General features: G+C 45.5%; 1 protein-coding gene across 1 annotated transcript; it reads left to right on the forward strand.

Annotated features, from left to right (window-relative positions):
* Positions 1–890: 890 nt before the first annotated feature.
* NCAPH (non-SMC condensin I complex subunit H) lies at positions 891–23774 on the forward strand. Its single transcript, XM_063139249.1, has 18 exons — positions 891–931; positions 4579–4816; positions 5043–5136; positions 6549–6641; positions 7392–7530; positions 8167–8288; positions 9333–9519; positions 11256–11347; positions 11735–11928; positions 12159–12307; positions 13806–13912; positions 14925–15047; positions 15259–15366; positions 16855–17031; positions 17370–17486; positions 19857–19942; positions 21318–21393; positions 23281–23774. Exons 2-18 carry the CDS (start codon positions 4584–4586, stop codon positions 23338–23340), a joined length of 2157 nt encoding a protein of 718 aa, XP_062995319.1. The 5' UTR covers positions 891–931; positions 4579–4583; the 3' UTR covers positions 23341–23774.
* The last annotated feature ends 701 nt before the right edge of the window (positions 23775–24475 follow it).

Raw genomic sequence — 24475 nt, forward strand, 5'->3', positions numbered from 1 at the left:
TCCCTCCATTTTCCTAGGATAATCCTTAGGTGTAGAAAGGGCACGAGTCTCCAATGTCCTTCTGGGCTGAAGCCAGCAGAGTGGGAGGAGCAGCAGAGGCAAGGCTTCCACGGCCGCCATTGCGTGGGGGTTGCACCTTGGCCAAGCAGAGCAGCCAGATGAAGAGCAGAGACTTAAACAATAAAAAGTATATAATAAGCTGGGGATCATCTTAGGACTGGGAGCAAGATGGTCGCCACTCAGCAGGCTACTTCCACATCTTCTCCTGCTCTATATTTTAATCTGCAACTTCAGTCTGACTTTAACTGCTGCTGTTGTTTGATTATCTACTCTTGTTTAATTGTTACGTTTTTGTTTATTGTTAATGGTTTACTATTTCATTTATTTAGTCACCCTGTGCATTTTACACGGAAAGACAACAGGACATAAATTTAACAAATAATGAATAAAACAAAATTGTTCATCATTACCAAGGATATTCTCTATTTTCCGCCACCTTTCACTATTTCTCTAAAACACACACACACACACACACACATACATTGTGAGAGTGCAGAACACCAGCTGCCCAGTGAGAGTGACACTAAATTCTCCATTGATTTCTATGGGAATTCTTATGCCCGCCCCGAGGCTATAAATTCCTCAAATAATATAATTCATCAATAAGTAAGTAGAGAGCTATTCGTACTCGGAAATCGAACGTATGGTATCCTCTACCCTTTTCATAACTCTGTGCTCCCAGCCGCTCTCTTTCAAGTTAGCTCCTCCCACGGCGCGCTGATGTCACGCGTCCGGCGCGCCTGCGCAGTGCCAGCGCGGGTCAGTTCAAATCGGAGACGCTGCTGGAGTGAAGAGAAGTTGTGGCCGACGCCGGGGAGACATTTGTCGCCTGAGGCCTGCGGGCGGCCGCGACGAGTCGTCCCAACTCCTGGTGAGCGAGGCGTGTGACGGGCTGAGAACAGTCCAGGGGCCTATGGAGAAAGTAAGCCGCTGCCGCCTCAGGCTGTTGACTGTGACAGGCGCGCGGAGGGAGAACGGCTGTCTAGGATGCTGATCGCTGATTGGTCGGGAGTGGGAAGGCTTGGCCAATAGGGAGCGTTAAAGGATGCGGACCCGGAGGTTTTGAGAAGGGGCTTATTGATTGGAAGTGGTGAGCGCGATTGAAAGAAACTGATTGCTGATTGGCCAAGAGCAGGAGCTACCTTGCTCGTCTGTCTTTCTTTGTCTGTCCCACCCTTTCCAAGGTCTGAAGGCGGGCAAGAACAGGGGGCAAATCCTATGCATGTTTAGACCGGGGCGGGGGGGGGGGGAGAATCCTACATCTCCCAGCATGCCCCAGCCAGCATGGCATGCTGGGAGTTGTAGGACTTTCCCCCCTGTCTAAACATGCATAGGATTGTGCCCTTAGTCTTAGAGAAACACAAGGGGCCTGTTCAGACAACACGCCAAGCCATGGTTAAGCCCCTAAGCCTTTTGCAGCAAATGGTTAGAGAATGTGTTTAAAACTGGTTATGTAGCCAGCATGGTTAGGAATGGTTCATACAACACACTCAGCCATAATGTTTAGATCCAGCCGCTTAGCCACTATGGCTTAGTGTGTCGTCTGAACAGGGTCAATATTAAGATTACACTTGCAAGCACACCAGCTGTTGCATGCTAGATGAACAAGTAAAGCTTTTAAGGGCATAACATGCATGCTTAGACAGAAAAAAAGTCCTACCACTCTCAGCATGCTCCAGGCAGCCATGCGTAGGATTGCACCCTAAACCATGTATTTGGAAGATGCTGATGCTCTGATTCTGACAGGCAGTAATTTGAAAAGTGTGCTGCAGTTTAAATTGAAAGGCTCCCATGAGCTCCAATGGACCCATCCACAGAAGAGACTGCCTGGTGCATCTCATAGGAAGCTACTTTATACTGAGCCAGGTCATGGGTCCATATAGCCCAATATTGTCAAAACTGACTGGCAGCAGCTTTCCAGGGTTTTTTCCTGCCTTGTGAGGAGATGCCGTGACTGAAAATGGCACCTTCAGCATGCAAAGCCTCGTCCTTTCCCAGCCATTCAGGGCTTTCATGCTTCTTTTCATTATAATTCTGTGGCAGGAGTGACTGGCATCCCCTAGTAACTCCTGCTGCAGATATTTATTCTGCCTTTTCCTAATCAGGCCCAACAACAACGAATCACAAACATAACTGAATCCGATTTCTGAAATTACAGGGAAAAAATGATAAAAACAGCAGTTAGTAAAAACTAAAAGCCATAAAAACAACACACCATACAGTGCAGCTGGGTACTGGTGGGCAAAAAGCTTACTGGAATGAGAAAGGTTTTGCTATCCAGTGGAGGCAGGGGCTCAGCAGGCTTCACTAGGCAAGGAGTTCCAAAGCCTGGGTGCAGTAACTGAAGAGGCCCTTTTCTGTGTTTTCACCATTCATATCTCTTGTGTTGATGGCGAGACAGAGGCGGACCTCTCCAGTGTATCTTAATATATGGGCAGGTTCATATTGGAGAAGATGGTCGAGCAGGTACCATAACAGGCCACCAGTGAGGGAGGAAGCAGCAGCCAGGCACCTCTCCACCGTGCCTGGGTCCAGCTCCAGCTGAGAGCCCCCTCCCTCCTGCTACCAACTGTCTCTGCAGAGGCCACCAGTGAGGGAGGAAGCAGCAGCCAGGCACCTCTCCACCGTGCCTGGGTCCAGCTCCAGCTGAGAGCCCCCTCCCTCCTGCTACCAACTGTCTCTGCAGAGGCCACCAGTGAGGGAGGAAGCAGCAGCCAGGCACCTCTCCACCGTGCCTGGGTCCAGCTCCAGCTGAGAGCCCCCTCCCTCCTGCTGTCAACTGTAACTGCTGAACTTTGCAACTAAGATTGTAGTGCCTGAGTTTGCTTTCCTTTTCCCCCTCCTCCTCCCTCCCAATCCCCTTTCCTTTTGTGTCATGTCTTTTAGATTGTAAGCCTGTGGGCAGGGACTGTCAAGAAATACTTTTGTAAGCCGCTGTGAGAGCCTTTTTTGGCTGAATGGCGGCATAAAAATCCTTAAATAAATAAAAAAAATAAAAAAAATAACCAACACTTTGAATTGGGCTCAGAAACTAACTGGAAGCCAATGCAATTGTTGTAATGAAGGAGCTGGTTGGCTGCTGCATTTTGTACTCAGAAGGAGATACCTTCCTCAGAGGAGGTCTGCTAACTCTTCTGCAGGGGCAACTAAACAAGCAAACATACTTATTATATAGAGCAAATTTCAAAGACACCATTTTTATTGTGAAGCGCTAAAATATTTACTATAACTTAAATAGAAATGTAGTACAGATGTCACCATGGTGGGGAAGACTGGGCCCACAGGGCCAACCCAAAGATAAATTGCACTTTGGGCGAGGGGGTGCCTTTGGCACCCCCACTCACCCCGTGGACAGCTTTGGCACCCCCATTCAGCTCATCTCTGCACCCTGGGCAACCGCCCAGCTCGCCCTCCCCTAAGGCCACCCCAGTTGACCTTTGTACCTGGTCAATTTGCCATCAAGGTGCTAACTGTTGGTGTGCAGCTTCAAGGCCTCTGCTCTCCCCCTTCTCCTTCTTACCTAGAACCTTGTGGTCTACTGCTGTCATTTTCCTGCTGTCATCAAGGGTGAGTTATTCCACCTGCTCCCTCCCCTCCAACTTGGAGACTTTAAAAGCAAGGCTAGAGCTGCATTTTGGGAGGCGCTGCTTCACGGGGAGAGATGCTACTCTCACCAAGTTCTATTTTCTTATCTGCTCTGCTGTCACTTGTATCTAGTATATTGTTGAATATTGTTATTATTATATTCTTTGATTCAGGTAAGGTATTCTATTAGGATTAATCTATTTTTTGTAAACTGTTTATCTACTTTATTTGATGTACCACACTTGGTAATAATGCGCTATATAAGTAGTAGTAGTAGTTATTATTCCTTTGCTGTAGTCCATGCAATTAGCCTACTCTTTCTAATGGGAATAGTGCTTTACAATCTTTATATTTGTCTTTGCACTAACTGGATATTAATGCCTCCCAATTTTCCCCCAACTGGTAATGAATGCTGAGAGATTGGCTTTCTCAAGGCTCCCTAGTAGGTTTGTGGCAGGTTTGAACCCTGGTCTCCTGGGTTTAGATCCCATACCCAGAGCCACCCACTCACCCAAACTATATCAGCTATAGCCTCAAGATAGGGGGCACATACATATGAAATAGATATGTGGGTCATGTGCTCGATGGTACTGTGAATCCCTTCCCCTTTGTGAGCGTTTCTGCTGATCTGCTGGAAACTGCCTAGCGTTGACATTCTGCCTGCCCTTGCTTCAAGCTTTCCTCCTGTCAATGCCCCTGCTGGAGTGATTTTCCCTGTCTTACACTGGTGTGCTTTGGGCTAGGAAGCCCAGTTAGTGCAGTGTTGGTAGGTTGACAAGGGAACCTTAGAGTGCATGTAGTGGTTGTTCCTTCCCACTACCCAAAGTGTTCTCTAGGGAGAGAAGGACTTTCTCGAGGTGATGTCTGGGACAACATAAACTGCTGCCCTAACAGCTGGGGCATAGCTCTCATTAGCTGTGTTTTCCTTCGTAGCAACAATGAGCTCCTCCACACCACAGTCTGCTGGCTGCAAAGGAAATGTCTCTTCCGACAGTGTATTTGTGTCCCCTGGCACTAGACGGCAACCTCTTAGTGCCTCTGGTACACCGGTGCTGGAGACCTGCCCTGGGAATGATGATGAGCGGGAAAGGAAGCAGCGTCGACGCTCCAGAGTTGTTGATCTACAGTTTAGCTCTGATTCGCCTCTGTCCATACAGTCGCCCACCAACAAGTAAGAGCAGCTTGCACAGAAATTGATTTGTGTGTGTGTGTGTGTGTAATTGTTTTCTGTACTACAGCAATGTGTAACATTCCCAGATATGCTTTGAGACTTGTAAGTGGGGCTCTCATTTACGGCATGATCAGTTTACAAACTTGCCCTCTTGTGCTTCTGTTGAAAGGTCAAGTTTTGCTTTCTAATTCAGGGGTGTGTGTGTGTCTGTGATTATTATTTTTAGGCAAGCAGAAATATCATTGCCAGCAATCCCACAATTGTCAAATGCTCAGATTGCAGATCATTATTCCACATGCATCAAACTTTCAACAGAAAACGTAAGTCTAGCTTTTTTTCTGTTCATCAATGGCAATGAAATCACATCCCCACTAGAGATGTAAAAATTTTGGAAATTTTAAAGCCATGGAAAAACTCTTTTCTTTTTGCCTGTGTATTTTTTTTATTCCAGAAAAGAATAGAATTTTGGAGGAAAACTGAAAAATAAGCAATACTTGTTTTTTAAGCACTCTTTTGATCTGTAAAGTTATGTTGTTGCTTTAGGGCAGCCTTCCCCAACCTGGTGCCCCCCCAGATATCTTGGACTTCAGCTCCTGTCAGCCTCAGGTAGGATGGCCAATGGTCAGGAATGCTGGGCACTGTAGTCCAAAACATCCGTAGGCCACCAAGTTGAGGAAGGGTATTTTCAGAGCATAAAGCCTTTATGTTCCTAAAGTTATAACATGGTTTTCTCATAAAATTATCATTATATCTGAGAACTTTAAAAAGTGAATGCAGTAAATTTGTAATTATTGACTGAATAAACTATACTTTAAAATGTAATATACCAAACCATGATTAATTTTATGCACAAACCAAGAACAAGACCCAAACTGGCAAGAATGTACATTTTCTTCCATAGTATGATATGGTGACGCTACTCACATGTTGGAAACTAAGCATGGCCTGGAGCATCCCAAAATATCTATCAGTAAAAGATACATTGGCTCAATAATTTTAATAAGAAATGGAAGAAATACCTATGCTGAGAATCTTGCAGAGAGGATTAAAAAACTCCTCTCCTCCCACAGGCTTTATTGTTTCCAGACATTTCACATCTCTAGTCTTTTTGTAGAAGCCTTCTTTCATAGTTTTTAGAAATCATTTGGGGGAGAGTAAAGGCTTTGTAACAATATATAAACACTTTGTTTTAAATTCTGGAGAGAAAATCATAATCTAAAGCTGTTCAATTTTTCAGAAAAAACAAACGTTCCTTGCGGGGGCGGGGGGGAAACAGAAAAGAGCTGTTTTTTCCTAATTTTTCCATTCCCCGCCCCAGGCCTTCACATCTTTAATCCCTACTAAGGACAAGCTTTGCAATCTGGTCTTGTCTCCAGAATCCTGACTATCTCTAATCTTGTTTAAATAAAAAAATAGGTTTCTAACTCTTAAGACTGAGATGGTAGTCTTGAAAGTGTGAGCAATATTTAACGAAATCTTGAAGACTTAGAGGGTTTCAGTTGGATTTCTGGTGTCCTGTGTAGATCGTTGACCCTCTCTGGAAGCAGAATAAATTACACAAAATTTATTTAGTTTATGCAATTCATACAGGTTGTAGAATTTGTCTTTTCATGGCACAGACTGTAGGTGATGTTGGTGCAGAATCCAAAATTATTTTTAACTGACTATAGTCGTAATTCCAGACTGAAGAAAGTAATTGTCCATAAATGCAAACTGCTGTCCTCTCTTCCAGAAAATCACCACAAAGAATGCATTTGGTTTGCACCTCATAGACTATATGACAGAAATACTTAAGCAAAAGGACTCTGAACTCACCAACTTTAAGGTTAGAATCCTTCCTGACTGTGTTTTCTGTGACACATAGAATGTGAACAAAAAATGTTGAGCTACCTCTGCTTTTCCTATCTTTTGATAACTTGTATAGATTCTTGGATCTCTTTCCCTACACTTTTTAGAGGGTGAATGTATGCATGTGTTGAAATACTACTTCTCTGCCTGGCCCAGTCCAAGCTATACGTTTAAGTACATTCCCTTTGAAGGAGGTTGCTGACTGAACTATGCCAGAAAATGAAAATTGGCCTCTTTGCTGTGCAGGTGATAAACAAGAGACAGGCTCTGGTGCTATTGAAAAGTATAAAATCTTTAATAGTTCTTTTTGTATCAAAGGCTCGACATTTCGGATTTTAAAAAATCCTTCAGGAGCTGACGCTAGACACAGGCTGCTGTGAAACAACCTATTCTTGTACAGTATATTAGAAAATCGCAAGCTTTTCTTTCTCCAAGGCGTTCTGTGAACGAACTGCGTTGTGATGAAGAGTTCGTCTATCACCTATCCAGTGGTGCTTTTCCCCTCTGCCACATGCCACTTTGCTATGCAACCTGTGCCCATCAGAGGATCTCTTCTGGTTGCATTTGCCAGGGTTTCGAAGGCTAGACGAAGAAATGGGAGCCTTTTCTCATCAATGACAAGTGACCTTGGGGATAAGCGCACGCCTGGAATCAAAAGGCCCCTTGTAGCCCCTGCCCCAAGATGGATTGTATACCATTAACTCCTTTCTTTACCTTCCTTTACCAGGTAGCAGCTGGTACCCTGGATGCCAGTGCAAAGATCTATGCAGTGCGGGTGGATGCCGTCCACGCTGATGTTTACAGGGTTCTTGGAGGGCTGGGCAAAGATTCTGCACCAGCAGGGCCTGTGGATGGCCAGGATCCAGGTGTGCCTCTTGATGCTGTCAGCAGAGCAGAAGGTTTGGAGTGTCACATATGAGGACAGCCCACAGCTCAGTTGTGAAGCACATGCTCTGCACGTAGATTCAGTCCCCAGCTTCTCTAAAAACAGTTTCAGACAGCAGGAGTGGGAAGAGACCTCTCTCTACTAGGAACTTTGGAGAGCTGTTGCCAGTCAGAGCGCATAGTGCTGGCTACTTAGACCCATGGTCTGAATCGCTATATAGCACCTTCCTATGTCCCTATAGGAGAAGGCTTGCCTTGGTGTGCTAATTATCCTCTCTTGCATCTGTGTCTCAAAGGTCTCAAAGGGGCAAGAGCAAGATGATAGTCATCTGTACTTGCAGATCAGATAGACCAGCATTCATAGGCACATCCCCCCTCCCCTCAATTTGTCATTAGGCGCAAGTATGAACCCTTTCTGTCCAATGACATTGATTTTGCAGCGTATTGTTGTGATGGCCAAAACATAATTGGGAGGGTGGAGAGATTCATTTGCTCAAAAAGTTCTTTTAGACCAACGAATGAAACTGGGCGTATTGGAAAGTTCTTGTGTCTGGCTTCAGATTAAGCCTTGCTGAAAGTTTGGTAATCCCAACTCAGAGTTGTGACCTTTCTTATAGGTGGTGGAGATGCAGATTCTGAAAGATCTAAGAAGAACCTGAATAAAAGGAAGCATCTGTACAAAACCATTGAACAGAATCTGAACAACATTAATGTTTCTGAAACAAATCGTAGGAGTGAGGTGAGATAACCTGTCCTGCAGGTAATTCCTCCCACCCCACTTCCTAAAACAGTTGTTTGACTGTCTGTTTGCTGCAACTGCATCATCTTAAAAGATTCATTTGAGAAATTGGAGATTAAATTTCGGGTGGTGGAGGGGCAGCTTGTGTCTTGCGCTCATTGGTCAGTCTGTTCGACCTGCTTGGCGCCTGTCAGGATCCAACCATATGCCTGCCTTTAATGAAATAAATACTGTTCCGCTGCTCTCAGTTTGGCAAAGTACAGATTGTGGGCAGTATCTGACAAGGAGAGCCGGTCAGAGTAAGCTTTGCAGTCTGGACAATGGAGTTGGGTTAGTCTCAAAGAGCAATGGCTGACGTCCCCTTCATCATGAAGAGGCATCGCATGTAGAGAGGGGCTGCAGGGCTGCATGACCTGATGCCCATAGATGTCGACGCACTAGGGGGGGATGTCTTCAGGGGGGAAACGCATGTACATAGACCTCTATATCAGAGATAGGCAACTTGTGGCCTTCCAGATGTTTTGGCCTACAACTCCCATAATCCCTCACCATCGGCTACGCTGGCTAGGGCTGATGGGAGTTGTAGGGTCACTTTGCCCTCCCCTGCTCTATACGCACATACCTTTTGTGTATGCGCATACACATTCCCAATGCCTGTGTACGTACATTTTGTGCATGTAACTGTAAGCTCTTGCACTTCCATTAGTATACCATGTATATTGACAACATGCAGATCTATTTTATATGTACTTGATTGGCTCATTACATTAGTTAACAAACATTTAGTCACTGGAGAGCCTTGATGATGCAAAATCTGTTGGGAGCAAAACCATATGCTATGTTGCTGGGCTAAGGATTGGAAGAGAGAGGAAAATCTTCACTGGCGACAGAAAATGTTCACTGTCCTCTCATTGCGGTGTGATCTGACAGAGGTACATGACCTTCCCCTGAGTACACAGTCTGTCACCTTTGTAGTTGATCCAAACCTTGGACAATTCTGAAGTTTCTTTCAACTTGGGCTTCTCCCTCTGGTTTTATGTTTAGATTGATCCTATGTTCCAGAGACAAGCGACCTCTTTCGATGAGTGCAGTACCACTGGTGTCTTCCTCACCACACTTCATACGCACGGCTATCTCAGTGAAGTCCTATTTGACTCCATGGTCACACCTCTGCCTTCTACAACTTCTGAATTACCAAGTTCTTCACATGTAAACATCACAGGCTTGAAACGTAGGTGTTAATCATTGCTAGCATCTTCATCCAATTGGAATAATATTTGATTTAGGTTGTTTGTTTAGCTGGAAGAAAGCCAAAAGCCATCTAGTTTTGCAAGTGCCCTCCACCTTTCCTGGTCTTATCCTCGGTTAAGGTGGATCACCTATACATTGACATCAGGACAAATAAAAGGAAGCACTTCTTCACACAGCGCATAGTTAAATTATGGAATTCACTACCACAAGATGGAGTGATAGCCACCCATTTGGATGGCTTTAAAAGGGGAGTGGATAAATTCCTGGAGGGGAAGGCTATCCATGGCTACTAGCCCTGATGGTTGTGTGCTATCTCTCCAGTATCCGAGGCAGAAGCCTGGGGGCACCAGTGGCTGGGGAACATGGATGGGAGGGTGCTGCTGCACCATGTCCTGCTTTGTTGGTCCCTGGTCAACAGCTGGTTGGCCACTGTGTGAGCAGAGTGCTGGCCTAGATGGACCCTTGGTCTGATCCAGCCTCAGGGCCCTTCTTATGTCCTTATCCTCCCCATTCTCTGTCCATCTCCTCACCTACCCACCAAGTCATTATTTATTATTGCATTTATATCCCGCCTTTTTTCCTCCAAGGAACCCAAGGCGGCGTGCATATTCCTCCTCCACCTCTCCACTTTATCCTCACAACAACAGCCCTGTGAGGTGTGTTGGGCTGAGAGTCTGTGATTGGCCCAAAGTCACCCAGTGGGTTTCCATGGCCAAGTGGGGACTAGAACCCGGGTCTCCTGACTCCCAGACACTCTAGTCACTACGCCCCAATGCTTAAGCTTTTGTTTTGGGGTAGTGTAACAGTCTGATTTATCTTGCTCTACTTATTGTGGGAAGAGCCAGTCTTACTGGAAACATATAAATCCTTTGCCAGGGATGGAGCTGCTGCCTCCCAGTGAGTAGGGTTTGTCCATGGCTCTAGAAAGTGTCTGTAAAAACGTTCATTTATCTATCCCTTCTGCATCTCTCATGTTCATAGGAGCCAAACCTTAAAGAGAGAAGAGATAACAGGGGGCGTGGGCGCGTGATGCTTTCTGTTCTTTCTACCCTGATTTGGGAGCGGAGGAACTGGGAAGTGCTGGTCAGGAAATAGTCCCTCACTTAAGGTCCTGAGGGAGGAGACACCATTGTGCCAAGCTTCAAAAAGGAATGTATAGTCAAAGGAAGGGCCCCTTCATAAGTGGGTGCCAGAGCCTGGGTGGACAGCAGGGAGCAGAAGCTGTAGCAAGGGGTGTTGAGGCATGGTATCGCATCCCCTCATGCCAGCATGCCTAAACCAGTGTGGTGTAGTGGCTAAAGTGTCAGACTGGGAATCAGAAGTTCCGAGTTCTAGTCTCCACTCGGCCACGGAAACCCACTGGGTGACTTTGGGCCAGTCACAGACTCAGCGCAATCTACCTCACAGGGTTGTTGTTGTGAGGATAAAATGGAGAGGAGGAGGATTATGTACACCACCTTGGGTTCCTTGGAGGAAAAAAGGCGGGATATAAATGCAATAATAAATAAACAAAAATAAACCAGGGCCTTAACCAAATATTACCTCCAGATGCCTGTAATTCAGGGGTAAGTGACTCCTCTTGCAAGGATCAGGGCCCCTCTCTAATTCTCTTCACCCAGAGTTCTTGTCCATTGGGGAGCATGAAAGCATAAGTGGATAAGAGCTTAGTGGATAAGAATTTTGATCTCAGCCTCCCCCTCCTCTCATCCTTTCTAGCCATCCTGCTGCAGTGTGTTGAGAAGCGCCCCATTTGCCCCTCATTGACTGGCTTCCTGTTTACTCAGTGGGACAGTGGAACCCATAATGAGGTAGGTCAAACTTGCTGTCACTCTGTGTTAAGTGGGATTAGTGAACTGTATCCCCCAATGGGGCTCAGTCGTATTTTAGTTTTCATCCTAGAGGGACTGTCCTGCCGTGGGATTTCTAGTGGATCACATTTTGTTGTTGCTAGAGGTTTTCTGGAACTCCGTTGCTCAGCCCTTCACCTTGGGAGCAGCAGCAGTTGCAGCCTTCCAGTTGTGTATGAATACTCTACACACATTCTGCCGTTTCAGATTTAAATCAGTCCTACTGTCTTCTAGATGTTTCTCTTCTTGGCAGGCCATTTATGGGGGCATATCATTGAGTGGCCATTGTTGTAGTTGTCCTCGTCACCACCAAAAAGATTTTCCTTTTAATTTTTCTTCCGTTTTCAGTCAGTGTCAGCTCTGCTGGATAAATTTAAGAAGAGCGACCAGGTGTTTGATATCAATGCTGAAGCTGATAGTGACCCTGGGGACTATGCGGAGGATGAGTTGGATGCTGATACCCTGGACAGGACGGTTGCAAAGGATCTTGGGGAGTTCTCAGAAAAGTTGGAGGCATGCAGAATGACACCAGGGAGCTCACGGTACGTCCAGGCTTGGACTGTTTCGGTTGACCGTTAGGTAGCTTAATCGTTAACTAGAGTTGTCCATTTTCTGCACTATAAAATTAGGAGGGATAAAATGGGTGCAGGGGAAAGAACCTGTATGTCACCCTTGGAGGAAGCATTGTTTACAAATGGAATAAAACCTAGGGGAGGGGATGATCAAACTTGTGAGATGTACAACCAGGTGTGGGTGTTTGTGCTTCTTCCAGAAAAGCGGTGGTTCCTCTGGGGGAAGGAGATGTCGGGTCCATGTGTCTTCATTTGTCCATGAATCCCAGCGAGTACTCTTACTTCAGCCCCCGTACCATGTCTATGTGGGCAGGCCCAGAGCACTGGCGTTTCAAGCCCCACCATAAAGGTATGGATTTGAACGCGGTCTGTTAATGTAGTTTTCTGCTCACTCAGTGGGCTTTATAGTTGCACTTCCAATTGCTATCACAGCAAGCCTTCCCACAAGTATGAGTTGCCAAAGCTTTACTCTGATCCTAGAAACAGAATCATAGAATAGTAGAGTTGGAAGAGGCCTATAAGGCCATTAAATCCAACCCCCTGCTCAAAGCATCCCTGACGGATGGCTGTCCAGCTGCCTCTTGAATGCCTCTAGTGTGGGAGAGCCACAGAATGCTTTGGCTATTGGGCAGTATAAAAATGTAATAAATAAATAAATAGGTCATTGGTTCCACTGTCATACAGCTCTAACAGTCAGGAAGTTTTTCCTGTTGTCTCCCTGTAACTTGAGCCCATTATTCCGTGTCCTGCACTCTGGGAGGATTGAGAAGAGATCCTGGCCCTCCTCTGTGTGACAACCTTTCAAGTATTCAAAGAGCGCTATCATGTCTCCCCTCAATCTTCTCTTCTCCAGGCTAGGTAGATCAAAGCCTGGGCTATATGTAGTACTGATTTATAAATTGTGGTCTCTGCCTGAAGACACCGAAGGCAATATGCAAACTTCAAGAAGTACACTTTTATAAAACAATGAAGTCCATGCTTCGTAGGATTTTTGTTTTAGTTCAGTCCTATTGTTTATAACCCTACAATATCACAATATAGCAGGAAGAAAATATTTGGAACATTAGAGGTAAAATTAAACATAACTAAGAGAAAATGTCTGATAATTCAGAGCTGACAAACTAAAACTACTGCTAAATTCCCTAATACTGATTTCCAAGTTTATGAAAGTGTCTGTTAATCCAACCAATCTAAAATATGCAGGTTTAAAAATAAGCAATCAGTTTTCTTCACTACAACTTATTTCATCTGCCTGGTTTAAGTCTAGCGTGGACTTTAGCTAATGCTACTAGGAAAGTGGTGACTCTTCTCAAGATCTGGGCACCACAATTCAAGAAGGATGCAGACAAGCTGAAGCATGTTCAGAGGAGGGCAACCAGGATGGTCAGGGGTCTGGAAACAAAGCCCTATGAGGAGAGACTGAAAGAACTGGGCATGGTTAGCCTGTAGAAGAGAAGGCTGAGGGGAGACATGAGAGCACTCTTCAAGGACTAGAAAAGTTGTCACACAGAGGAGGGCCAGGATCTCTTCTCGATCCTCCCAGAGTGCAGAACTCGATGCCCTTATAGTCCCCTTCCAACTCTACTATACTATGATCTTGTTGTAAAGGAAGAAGACTGTCTTCTGACAAACCGAGCAGTTTGTTCCAGTTTTTTTTGCAAGCCAGCAAGATTGTCCCCTCATGCCTTGCATCAGAGGACAGTTAAACAAACAGTGGCCATGCATGCCTAGTAAAAAGCAGCAGCAGCAGCACCTAATAATGAAATCAGTAAACCTGACGTAACAGATCCAGCAACGTCTTCCACTTGGCTGCTCCACATTGTACCCCTTCTACTCACTCTCCACAGGTGATGTCAACTCTGAGAAAGTAAGCAAGAGAAAGGCTGCGAAAAAAGCGTTTGAGATCAATTTTGATGATAAGATTGAGTTTGAGCATCATTTCCGCCAAAAAAGGGTAGGTATTTAACTCTGGAGAGGGTTGTGTATTTGAGAGCATCATTCCCACAAGATATGGAGGTGGCTGCTGGTTTAAAAAACTTTGGGGGGTGGGTGGGAAATTAATTAGAGCAGCGCATGGAGTATAGTGGCTCTTGTCAGCTACTGTTGCCCATGATAGCTAAACGGAAGGTCTGCGCTCAGAGGCAGTTTACACGTTGTAAGTGGAAGCAGCTAAATAAACCACAGGCCTTCCCTCCATGGTTTGTTTAGCTTTACGTGCAAACGGGGAACTCTGGCTTGCCTCTCCCTTGAAGCCAGAGCCGTATGGCACAAATGAGCCACGGAAAGTCCATGGTTTGTTTAGCTGCTCTTGCTTGTGGTGGGAGCAATTTGCACAACCACGTAAACCAGACGAGGGCCAGTTCTGGAGGCCTGGAAGCCATTGACACCCCCAGCGTGGGCGGCAAACACCATTTAATGCTACAAATGGTGAAATTCAGCTTATTTCCAAGCTACATTGAATCCTTTTGCCACTCCATAGCAGCTAGAGAGTGGCCAAAGGGGGCAAATTTTGCTTGCAAACCAGCTAAATTTGACCGCTTAGGGGCTCTATAGCCTCTATGGATGCCATTTTTTTCTAATTTGGGGGAAGGGGTAGCAGTGCAAGAGGGCAGCAAAAGCCACATCTTGTCCATCCTCCAGAACCCTGCCTTCTTGTGATGTGCAAACCAGGCCATTGCCTCACTTGAGCTTGTCTGTTTCTTTCAGATGTTCAGCTTTTCCATACTTGCATGACTTGGGAACAATTAAGTGTGTGTCAGTTCAGTTTTTATCCTGTATAAATCTTTTTTACCTCTTTAAAACTACTGGTTTCCTGTACCAGTGATTCCCACTGGAGCATACTAGTGTACAATGAGAAGAGTTGAAGTGTGCCTTAAAAAAACTGAACAGTCATGTTGAAGAGGGGTTGTAGCTGGGGCGGATGGAAGCAACTGATTTCCCTGTTGGCTTCTGGTTTTCTCAAACAGGCGGCTACCACGCTGGCCAAGTCAACCCTGGAAAGCCAAAACAAGAAAAGCAATACGCTCCCTGCCGACTTCCATTATGACCCAGACAACCTCGCCCGCCTCTTCCTCAAGCCAGCCAATAGGGTAAGCTTTGCTGTTCAGCCGGACCTTCACCTTGGTTCCATGTGTCACTCCGAGAGTTTCCTTAGTCTGGTCATCAGTTAGCTGCTCTGGGCAGAAGGGCCTCGCTACAGGATTTTCTCTTGTGAACCAGCATACTTTCCCGCCAATAACAGATGCCGTAAATCCTCCACGTATCTTTTTTTGTTTTGCTTTTTTGTTTCTGTTTCTGCAGCTGTGGAAGATGCCGCTGCAGGGCAATTCGTCCGCTTGTGATGAGGAGGTTGGAGAGTATGATTACAATAACCCCAATGATACCTCTAATTTCTGTCCTGCACTGCAGGTGAGTTACAGAGACCAGAAGTCGCTCTCTACTGTGAATTGCAGCTCTCTCTTTTTTTTTTTTTTTTGTCTTGTTGAGAACTATAGATGTTGGCTGTCAATACTAGCAAAGTTTTAGTAGTCCTCAGATTGGTTAATAGAACCTTGGAGAGTTCTCTTAGGCGGATGTTCTATTTGCATCCCTTGGTAGTGACCCTCACTACCAAGGGACGCAAGCCTGCCGAACTAGAACAAAATAATAAATCCCACCGTGTCTGGATCTCAGAAGAGGAAGTGAAGTAAAGCTGCATTTCTCCATCTATGGAATTGAAGAATTCCTAGAGATATAGACATCTGAAAAGAATTAATACTTGGCCCTTTTCAAAGAATGAGAGGACAGGTCCTTGCCCCCAGGGAGTTTAGAATCTAGAAAATGGCACGATGGAGACAATAGAGGAAGAAGCTGGAAATGGAGGCCCAGGTAAAACAGTGGGAGAAAATGTGATTATTACTGTTATATGTAGTTAGGCTCAAGTTCAGTAGGGGGTGGGGAATGATTTATTTTTGGGAATTAGTACCCCACTTTTCCGTGGCCAATCAGTGTTCTCAGGGTGGTTTTCAAAAGAGTAGAAGTATCCAAATATTTCAAGAACATCTGTAACAACATAGTGCAAGATAAAATGCCAATAGAAACCATACAGTAGCTTAAGAGCTTAAACATCTAGAGCTTAAACACATGCACCAATGAAAAGGTCTTTGCCAGGCACACAGGCTTTCCTGGTGTGGTGCCACCATCAAAAAGGCCTCCCCCCCCACTCTCTCTCTGGTTTCCTTGCTTCTAATGGTGGGGACACCCAGAGAAGAGACTCAGGTGCAGATCTCAGCACACAGGCAGATTAAAATGGCAGAAGAGGGTATCCAGCAGATACCTGTACCCTCAGCCATACCTGGCTTTAAACATAAGTGCTGGCACTTTGAATTAAGCCTGGAAACGAGCAGGGAACCAATAAAGTTGTTTCTGAAACAGGTGTGATGTGACCCCACCTCCTGAGCAGTCTAGCAGCAGCTGCATTATGAACTAATTGGAGTTCTGGGGCTGCCTCCAATGGCAGCTGCACATATGTGGATGTGCTGAACCAGCGCCTGGCTGTGACAATGAAGTGGATGAGGGCTAATAAACTGAAACTCAGTCCAGACAAGACTGAGATGCTGTTAGTGGGTGGTTCTGACCAGATGGAGGGTGCTCAAGCTGTTTTGGGTGGGTTTCACGCCCCCCCCCAAAGGAGCAGGCTTGTAGTTTGGGGGTCAAGTAGCCTCAGTGGCATGGAGTGCCTTCTACCAACTTTGGCTGGTGGCCCAGCTATGCTCCTGTCCGGACAGAGGTAACCTGGTCTCAGTAGTCTATGCTGTGGTAACCTCTAGGTTAGATTGCTGCAATGCACTCCCTTTGGGAAAAACTTTTGGGAAAAACTAAAGCGTGTTGGCTTCCCTCCCTGTCTTCTGTCTTCAGGATGCTGACAGCGATGACAACGACGACCCTGTGGGCTTCGTGGGCCAGGGTGGGATGTTTGAAATGACGGCCAATCCTGCAGGAGGAGCAGATCAAGACGCAGAGCTCAACGGAGGCGTCAATGGACCCAACATCACCACCTACGGTGAATCGAACCTGGTGGCTGAGCCTCAGAAGGTATGTCGTCCCGTGGCTGCAGAGTGGGGGCCCCTTTTAGGACAGTGCAAGAGGTACTTGTGTTTTGATCCCACGGAAATCTAAACGCCTGCTCAAAATTGCAATGCCCTAGTTTTATATCTGCTTCCTCACTTTGCCTGCTTGTTCTTATTGTTTTATTTGTTTTAAATAAAGAGCGTCAGGGCAAGCAAGTGACAGCAGTAGGTTGTACAAAGAGTGGCATGTGGCTGGATGCCATGAAGGGGAGGGGTTGAAAATTGGCCTTGATTTATTCTTCCTTTCCTTCCCTTCCTGACACTTCCTGCCTGGGCAATTTCTGTACGCCTCCACGCTTCCAGGTGAACAAGATAGATGTTCAGTATGCAAAGACTGCCAAAAAGATGGACATGAGAAGGCTGAAACAAGCCATGTGGTGCCTTCTGACTGATGCCGAAAAGAGTCGCCCTGAGGAAGAGGTATGCACCGGGAGAATGCCGGCTCTTAGCTCTCTGTTTGCCTCCTCAGGCTGCCCTCTGTTTCAGAACACCCTGGTTCTGGGCTGGCTTCATTTTCTGGGGCCATCTGCTTCCTTGGTTCAGTGATGCTATATTCATCGTTGTGTGTAGAGATTTAAAATTTCCAGAACTTTTGAAGCCATGAGAAAACACTGGTATTTTTCTGGGTTTCTTAAAAAAAATATTTTTATTTTTGGGAGAAATTGGAAAATAAGCATTACTTTTTTTAGTGCTCTTTAGAAATCAAAAGTCACTATTGCTTTAAGACAGCCTTCCCCAACCGGGTGCCCTCTAGATATGTTGGCCTTCAGCTCCCATCAACCTCAGGCAGAATGGCCAAAAGTCAAGAATGCTGGGCACTGTGGTCGAAAACATCTGGACGGCATCAGGTTCAGGAGGGCTGCTTTGTCAGCTTTTCTGATCCTAAAATTGTTTTATGTGTAACTTAGGTTGCTCATAAAATTATCATTACACTTTAAAAAAATTAAAAGTAGACTCAGTAAATTTGTAATTATTGTCTGAATCCCTATTCTAATTCTGAATAGATTAGAACTGCATTAAGTGACTGCTGTAGCAACAGAAGCACGGGACACTATAGAACAAAACACAAACAGTCAAGAATACGCAATGGTGACTCTACTCACATGCTGGTAAACTGACCATAAATGCGTATCGTTAAAAATACTAGGCCAATAATTTTAATAAGAAATGAAAGAACTACGTATCCTGGGAATCTTACAGGGAGGATTAAAAAAAACACCCCTCTTTCCCATGGCTTCATTTTTCCAGACATTTTTCATCTCAAGTTTTCTGCAAAAGTGTTCTTATTATATAGTTTTTAGAAATCTTTTTTTGGGGGTGGGGGGAGTAAAGGCTGGGTAGCAATATAAATTGTCTTAAATTTTAAAAGAAAATATTACATAATCCAAAGCTGTTCAATTTTTCCAGTATTTTGGGACCCCCCCCCCCCCGCACAAGACTGTCGTGGGAGGTGGGCAAAACCAACAAAAAATTGTTCCCCAATTTTTCTGGAGTTTTTTTCCAGGCCTCCACATCTCTAGTAGTGGGGATTCTGTGCTTACCAAATGTCCATTTCTGCATAAAGGAGACCTGAATTCAATAGCCTTGAGGTCTCCAACATGGTGCCTGTGGCAGTAATGTGTTCCCAAGCACCTCTCTTGGTGTCTGCCAGGCTCCTGCCCTGGATCTTTATTTTACTGTTTAAGATTTTGTGTTAAAAAAACTATTTTTAAAAAAACTGGTAGGTTGGCTTGCTGTCCTCCACGGCCCTCTTTACAAATAGTCCTTCTGTGTTTTGAAGCTCAGTCCCCACCTTTGCCTTGTACTTAGGTTCTTGGTAAGTTTTATTTTATTCTCACTAGTTTGCCTCTGGGAAATGAGTGTTTTATGACTAGCCGTGTCTACTTTGGCTGCCTTGTGTGAATGGGAAAGACACCCCCCCTCCCCATGGCAGCCCTTTTGAGAGAGCACCCATGACACTCCTTCAACATTCCACCAATCCAAAAAGATTGGAGGTCCCTGCTATAATCTATATAAAAATTCAAAGACACAGTCGCCTTAATTTTTATACAGTTCTTCATTTTTTCTTTCAAAGGAGTTGCCTAATTGGTTCCTGCTATACAGAGCACTAGAGGGCTTCTTTTAAGCCTTTCTTTGGAATCATAAATGGTGGTATCCAATCCTGCCCGTGCACTCCCACCCACCCTCCACCGCCGTTTCTGTGATGGGAGCAGAACCCACCATGAGTGCAACAAGAGCTAGCACTTCTGAGGAGAACCCTGGGAATGAGTGGAAATGCTCGTTTCTGGAATGGGGCCGACCGGTGGAGCAACCTTCTGCCGGCTCTGCTCATCCACCCCACTTCGCTCATTTCCGAACGCTCCTGCATCTGCTTGCTTTCCATTGCATTAGAAGTGGTTCCTACCTGTGCGCGGGCGAGCACTGTTACTGCCCAAGGACTAGAACTCTGGAAAACGTTAAGATTTTCAGTAAGCTGAATTTTGTGCTTGCGTGGAACTGGAGTACACCTAGCCATGGCTGTACTTCATTTAGTGCCCTTTTCTGCCTTTGTTTTTCCTGCAGTAGCTGGCACGCACCCAGGATCAAATGTAGCCGTAATATAATATTTAGTATTTCTATAGCCATTTCAAGTGTTTAAAACACTTATATGTATCATCTTGACATCCTTACCGTAGCCAGGTGATATTACACCTAAAATCACTGGACGCCGTACAGATGTTGGAACACAACAGGTCCTGCTCCACAGACTTAGAATCTGAATACTAGGTAACTTTTATCTTGCTTACACAGAATGAAGTTGTGGAGAAAAGCTCCAATGCTTCCGTGGTTTCAGGCCAGAAGGTCTTCAGTGGCATCACCAAGGATCTGCTTCACAGGTAACTTCAGGGCATCAAGATTCTGATTAAGAGGCCAGGGATGGAGACCGATTTACTCTTATGCTGCACCCCAATCCTGGAGGTTAAGCACTGCACGTAAATAGTCCACGAAGTGGCGTGAGCCCCCACAGGGAGCCATTTAAAGCACGCTCTGTGTGTTCGCTATTTCTGAACATTGGCCCTGAGATTGGCGACTGCTTCTTTAACTTTCAGCCCAGCCTGCGTGTAGACAAAAACTACATCAAATCACTGAAAAATTGGCCTGAGCACTCTGCAAGGCTCTTCTGTCTCCTGCACATGGTGAAAGACTTTGACCTGGTTTGGATGATCAGAGGGCTGGCGGGGGAACCCACCTTGAGTTTTCCGCTCTGCACATGCCCTCGCACAACCACCATTTCCCTAATTACCTGCAACATGGCGCAGGTTAGTGTGTCGTCCGAACCAGAGGAGGTGTGGGGGTTTCTAAACCACCCCACAGAGCATGTCTTTTTGTGGGGTGGTTTCGAAGTCGCCCCTGCCATGCACCTTGCTGGGCTTGGATGACATGCTAACCCTCACCACGTAGCGGGTAATTCTGGAAACGGTGGTCACACAAGCAGCATGCGCAGGGCAGGAAAACGAAGCTAGGAACTCCGGTGGTAAAAGTGAAATGCTGGTTGTAGAATTTGAAATCCCTTTAGAACGTTGCTGTGCCACTTTTTGGGGTAGATCAGATGATAAATTCAAACAAGGTGCAGTCTGGGCTCTGATGCAGCTGCTCTTCCTAGTCGATCCCCTCCGCAAATAAGCCAGCTGTGAGTAGCTCTCCTGTTCATACCTGACTGAGGTACCTGGGCCCATAATTATCCCTGCTTTAGTCTTCCATCAGCATCCCAGTGTTCAGTATTCTCTTAGTAGTTCAATCCTATGCATGCTAATTCAGAAGTATGTCCCATTAGGATCAGTGAGGCTTTAATTATTTCATTTTTACTGTGTCTTTCTACCAAGAAAATGGCACTCAAGGCTGCTTACCATCATAAGCACTAACCTTTTTTTTTTTACATAAAAACTTGATTAAAACAATAATGAAAGAAATATATTAAAATGCAATTGAAAACACAACAAGAACAGGATAAAAATGCACCCAGCGCAGCAGACCCGCTTACATAGCAAAGGCCTGCTTGAATAAAAACGTCTTTGCCTGCTGGCAGAAGGACAGCAGAAAAGGAGCCACAGGTCTGGTCAAATGGGTTTGATAGGGTTGGGGTTTTTTTTGGTGGGGGGGGAAATACAAAAACCTGCCCAATCCATTTGGCAGAGGTGAAAGTGAGCTTATGTGATGCAGGCCGTGAACTCTTTCAAACTGACAACCTGCCCCCTTTTCTGTCTCTTGCAGGCTGCCTTCTGTGATGGCAAAGAACCTGTCTGTCCCATTGGCATTTGCGTGCCTCTTGCACTTGGCTAACGAAAAGGTACGTCACCACTTACCCAAGTATTTTACTAAAACGGAGGGCAAGCAGGGGGCAATGGGAGCCTATGCATATATTACTGTGATAAACATCTTGACATAAGAACATAAGGAGAGCCCTGTTGCCGGATCAGACCAAGGGTCCATCTAGCCCAGCCCTCGGTCTGCACAGTGGCCGACCAGATGCTGACTGGCAACCTACAAGCAGGGCACAGTGCCACAGCCCTCTCCTGCCTATCCTAGCAACTGGTGTATATGGACGTGCTGCCTCCTGTATCAGAGGCAGCACATAGGCATCAGAGCTAGTAGCCATTGTTAGCCTTCTCCTCCAGGAATTTATCCAACCCCTTTTAATGCCACCCAAATTGGTGGCTGCAACACCACCACCTCACACACAAGGCTTTATTTATGTATTTATTTAGAATATTTATATACCGTTTCCCATTGAAAAATTTCGGAGCAGTGTGCAAGATAAAATGAAAATAAAAAACAGAATAAAACACTTAAAACAAATTTTAAAAGAAGCAAATACAGAGACTCAAGGCTGCATATTAAGGAAAGGCTTCCTGGAATAAAGATGTTTTCAGGAGGCGCCGAAAGAAGTACAAGGTTGGAGCCTGGCTGACCTCCAGAGGCAGGGAATTCCACGCTGAAGGCTCTTCTCCTGGTGGACTCCAATCAGAGGATGGGTCCACGTGGAACCACCAGGAGCATGCCCTCGGATGACCTCAGTGACCGGGCAGGTTGGTAGGGGAGAAGGCGCTCTCTCAGGTATCCTGGTCCCAAGTTGTTTAGGGCTTTGTACACAAGTACAAGAACCTTAAACCTGGCCCAGTAGCAAATAGGCTTTGACGTGCACACCTCCCTCAGGGTAAGCTCCACCACTTAAATACCTGAGGAAGGGGTAAAAAACAAAAGTATAACCTTTCGCTTATAGCAGAGGGAAAAGGTAAGGAGATTTGGAAAAGGCTTTTCTGTGAATATAGCAGGCTGAAGGTCTAATGTAATGTGTTTATTTCGGAACTAATAGAGCAGGACACACAGCCAAACTGAAGGCTGCCTTATGGTAGCAAAATAAAGAAAATGTTTATTGTTGTTTACAGTTCTTAGTTCCTTCAAATTCTATTCAAGTCCTGCTTATACTTAAGAATAAGTACTGCCCAGAGAGCTCCGGCTATTGGGCGGTATAGAAATGTAATAAATAAATAAATACTGGTAGTAACAAATCTAATAATAACAATCCTTAGTCCCTGTGATCTTATTTTCACCCATTCCTCACACAACTCCTGACAAGAAACCACACAGTTAAACACATCTCCCCTCCAAACCCCAATCACCAACCGAACCCCTCAGACCACTCAGCTCCCCCATATATAGACTCCTCCCCCTTTCCACAGCATCGCCAGCCACACCCACTCAGTCCAACATTCCGTTCTCTCTAGACATACTCACGCAGACATACCTAAGGGAATAGAAATGTGGGTAACGCCACATTGGCCATCACCACACCTTGTGGTAGCGGATTCCATAGTGTCACTCTGCGCTGTGTGAAGAAGTCCTTCCTTTCATTTGTCCTGAATCTCCCAACAACCAGCTTCATGGGAGGACCCCATTGGGTCTAGTATTATGAAAGGGGGAGAGAAATGTCTCCTTATCCACATTCTCCACACCAGGCATCATTTTGTCCACCTCGTATCAGGCCTCCCCTTAGCCTGCTTTTTTCCAAGCTAAGCAGTTCCAGCTAACCTTCCCTCATAGGGGCGATGCTTCAGCCCCTCAATCATTTTAGTGGCCCTTTTCTGCACAATGATGTCTTTTCTTCCCGTGCTCTGCAAGACTCAGAACAAAGTTGTACATGAACAGTTTTAATGCTTGGTATGTTTGCCTCTAGAATCTGAAACTAGAAGGAGTAGAGGACTTATCTGAAGTCTTGGTGCTGCAAGGAGATTAATGAGTGACGCTTGGACAGCCTCAGAAACTCGTGGACTGCGTGGAAGGGGATTTATCCTACTAAGGATATACAATAGACAGTGGGACCTCTCCCTGTCCACACCTGCCTCTTCTCTTGATGGCGCCAGCGTCAGCAGCCCAGTTCCATCAGCTCCCGTGGTTGAGGAAAGAGTTCATGACTCACTAATGACTCTTTTATTGTGGGCAGTTGGGAAGCGCTTGCCTAGTTTAGAGTGTCATGTTGCCTTTAACTCTCTCCCGATTTACACAGCTTCCCAGAGCTGCCGTGACTGTTTAGAGGTGCAGCCTGTGAGACAACTGAAATTCACTTATGTTCTTGCCGTGATCCCTGGTAGCAAAAGACTGTTGGGTATATTCAGTTTGCTTTTTTAAACGTGTCTGGATTTTTTGGTACAGAAAAAAATCTTTTTACAATCTCCTCCCATGTTACCTTGTATAATCCTATATATTTGTACAAAACCTCTCTCACTTTTTTATTAAAGCAATAAACTACTACAATACGGAACCCTGCCCTTTTTAGGTTTTGTTTTCCTTGTAAGTTGAACTTCTTTAAAACCTCTCATGGAGCAGCCTGTGTCTTGGATAAGTCAAAAGGTTTTGCTTTGTTTTATTTAATAACTGCTACACATTACACGGGTGGGATTTTGAGGTGAGTGCGATGTTTTGCTGAGTAAGATATGATTTCCAGGCGTGGGTTTTCTAGCTATTGGGAGTTGGAGATGGCACTTCCCAAGTCTTTCCAGTTCAACCCCCATCGACGTGAGTGTGCTACTTTGTGATTTATGCCGCAGTATTTATCAAGTACCGTATTTCTTCGATTCTAAGATGCACTTCCCCCCCATATAAACATCTCTAAAAACGGGGTGCGTCTTAGAATCGCAGGTGCGATTCTTCTTCGAATCAAAGCTTTTTTTCTGTTGGTGGTACTGAAATTAGTGTGCATCTTACAATTGATGGCGTCTTACAATCGAAGAAATACGGTACCTTGAGCCCCCTCCCTTAAGCCCCAACCCCTTGTCGGCTAGCTGGGAGGGGAGCCTGCCTTGTTATTCCTGATCATGGAGTTTCCTCTCCCATCTAGTTTTGCCTGTTCTGCGTCCTCCCCAATGGAATAA

The sequence above is a fragment of the Elgaria multicarinata genome, chromosome 12 (assembly GCF_023053635.1).
Source record: "Elgaria multicarinata webbii isolate HBS135686 ecotype San Diego chromosome 12, rElgMul1.1.pri, whole genome shotgun sequence".
Lineage (NCBI taxonomy): Eukaryota > Metazoa > Chordata > Lepidosauria > Squamata > Anguidae > Elgaria > Elgaria multicarinata.

Bases quoted from the DNA above. Each gene is read 5' to 3' on its own strand.
- NCAPH (XM_063139249.1), top strand. From the start codon at position 4,584: ATGAGCTCCTCCACACCACAGTCTGCTGGCTGCAAAGGAAATGTCTCT. The intron at 4,817-5,042 runs GTAAGAGCAGCT...TATTATTTTTAG, and splicing joins ATACAGTCGCCCACCAACAA to GCAAGCAGAAATATCATTGC. The intron at 13,913-14,924 runs GTAGGTATTTAA...TTTCTCAAACAG, and splicing joins ATCATTTCCGCCAAAAAAGG to GCGGCTACCACGCTGGCCAA.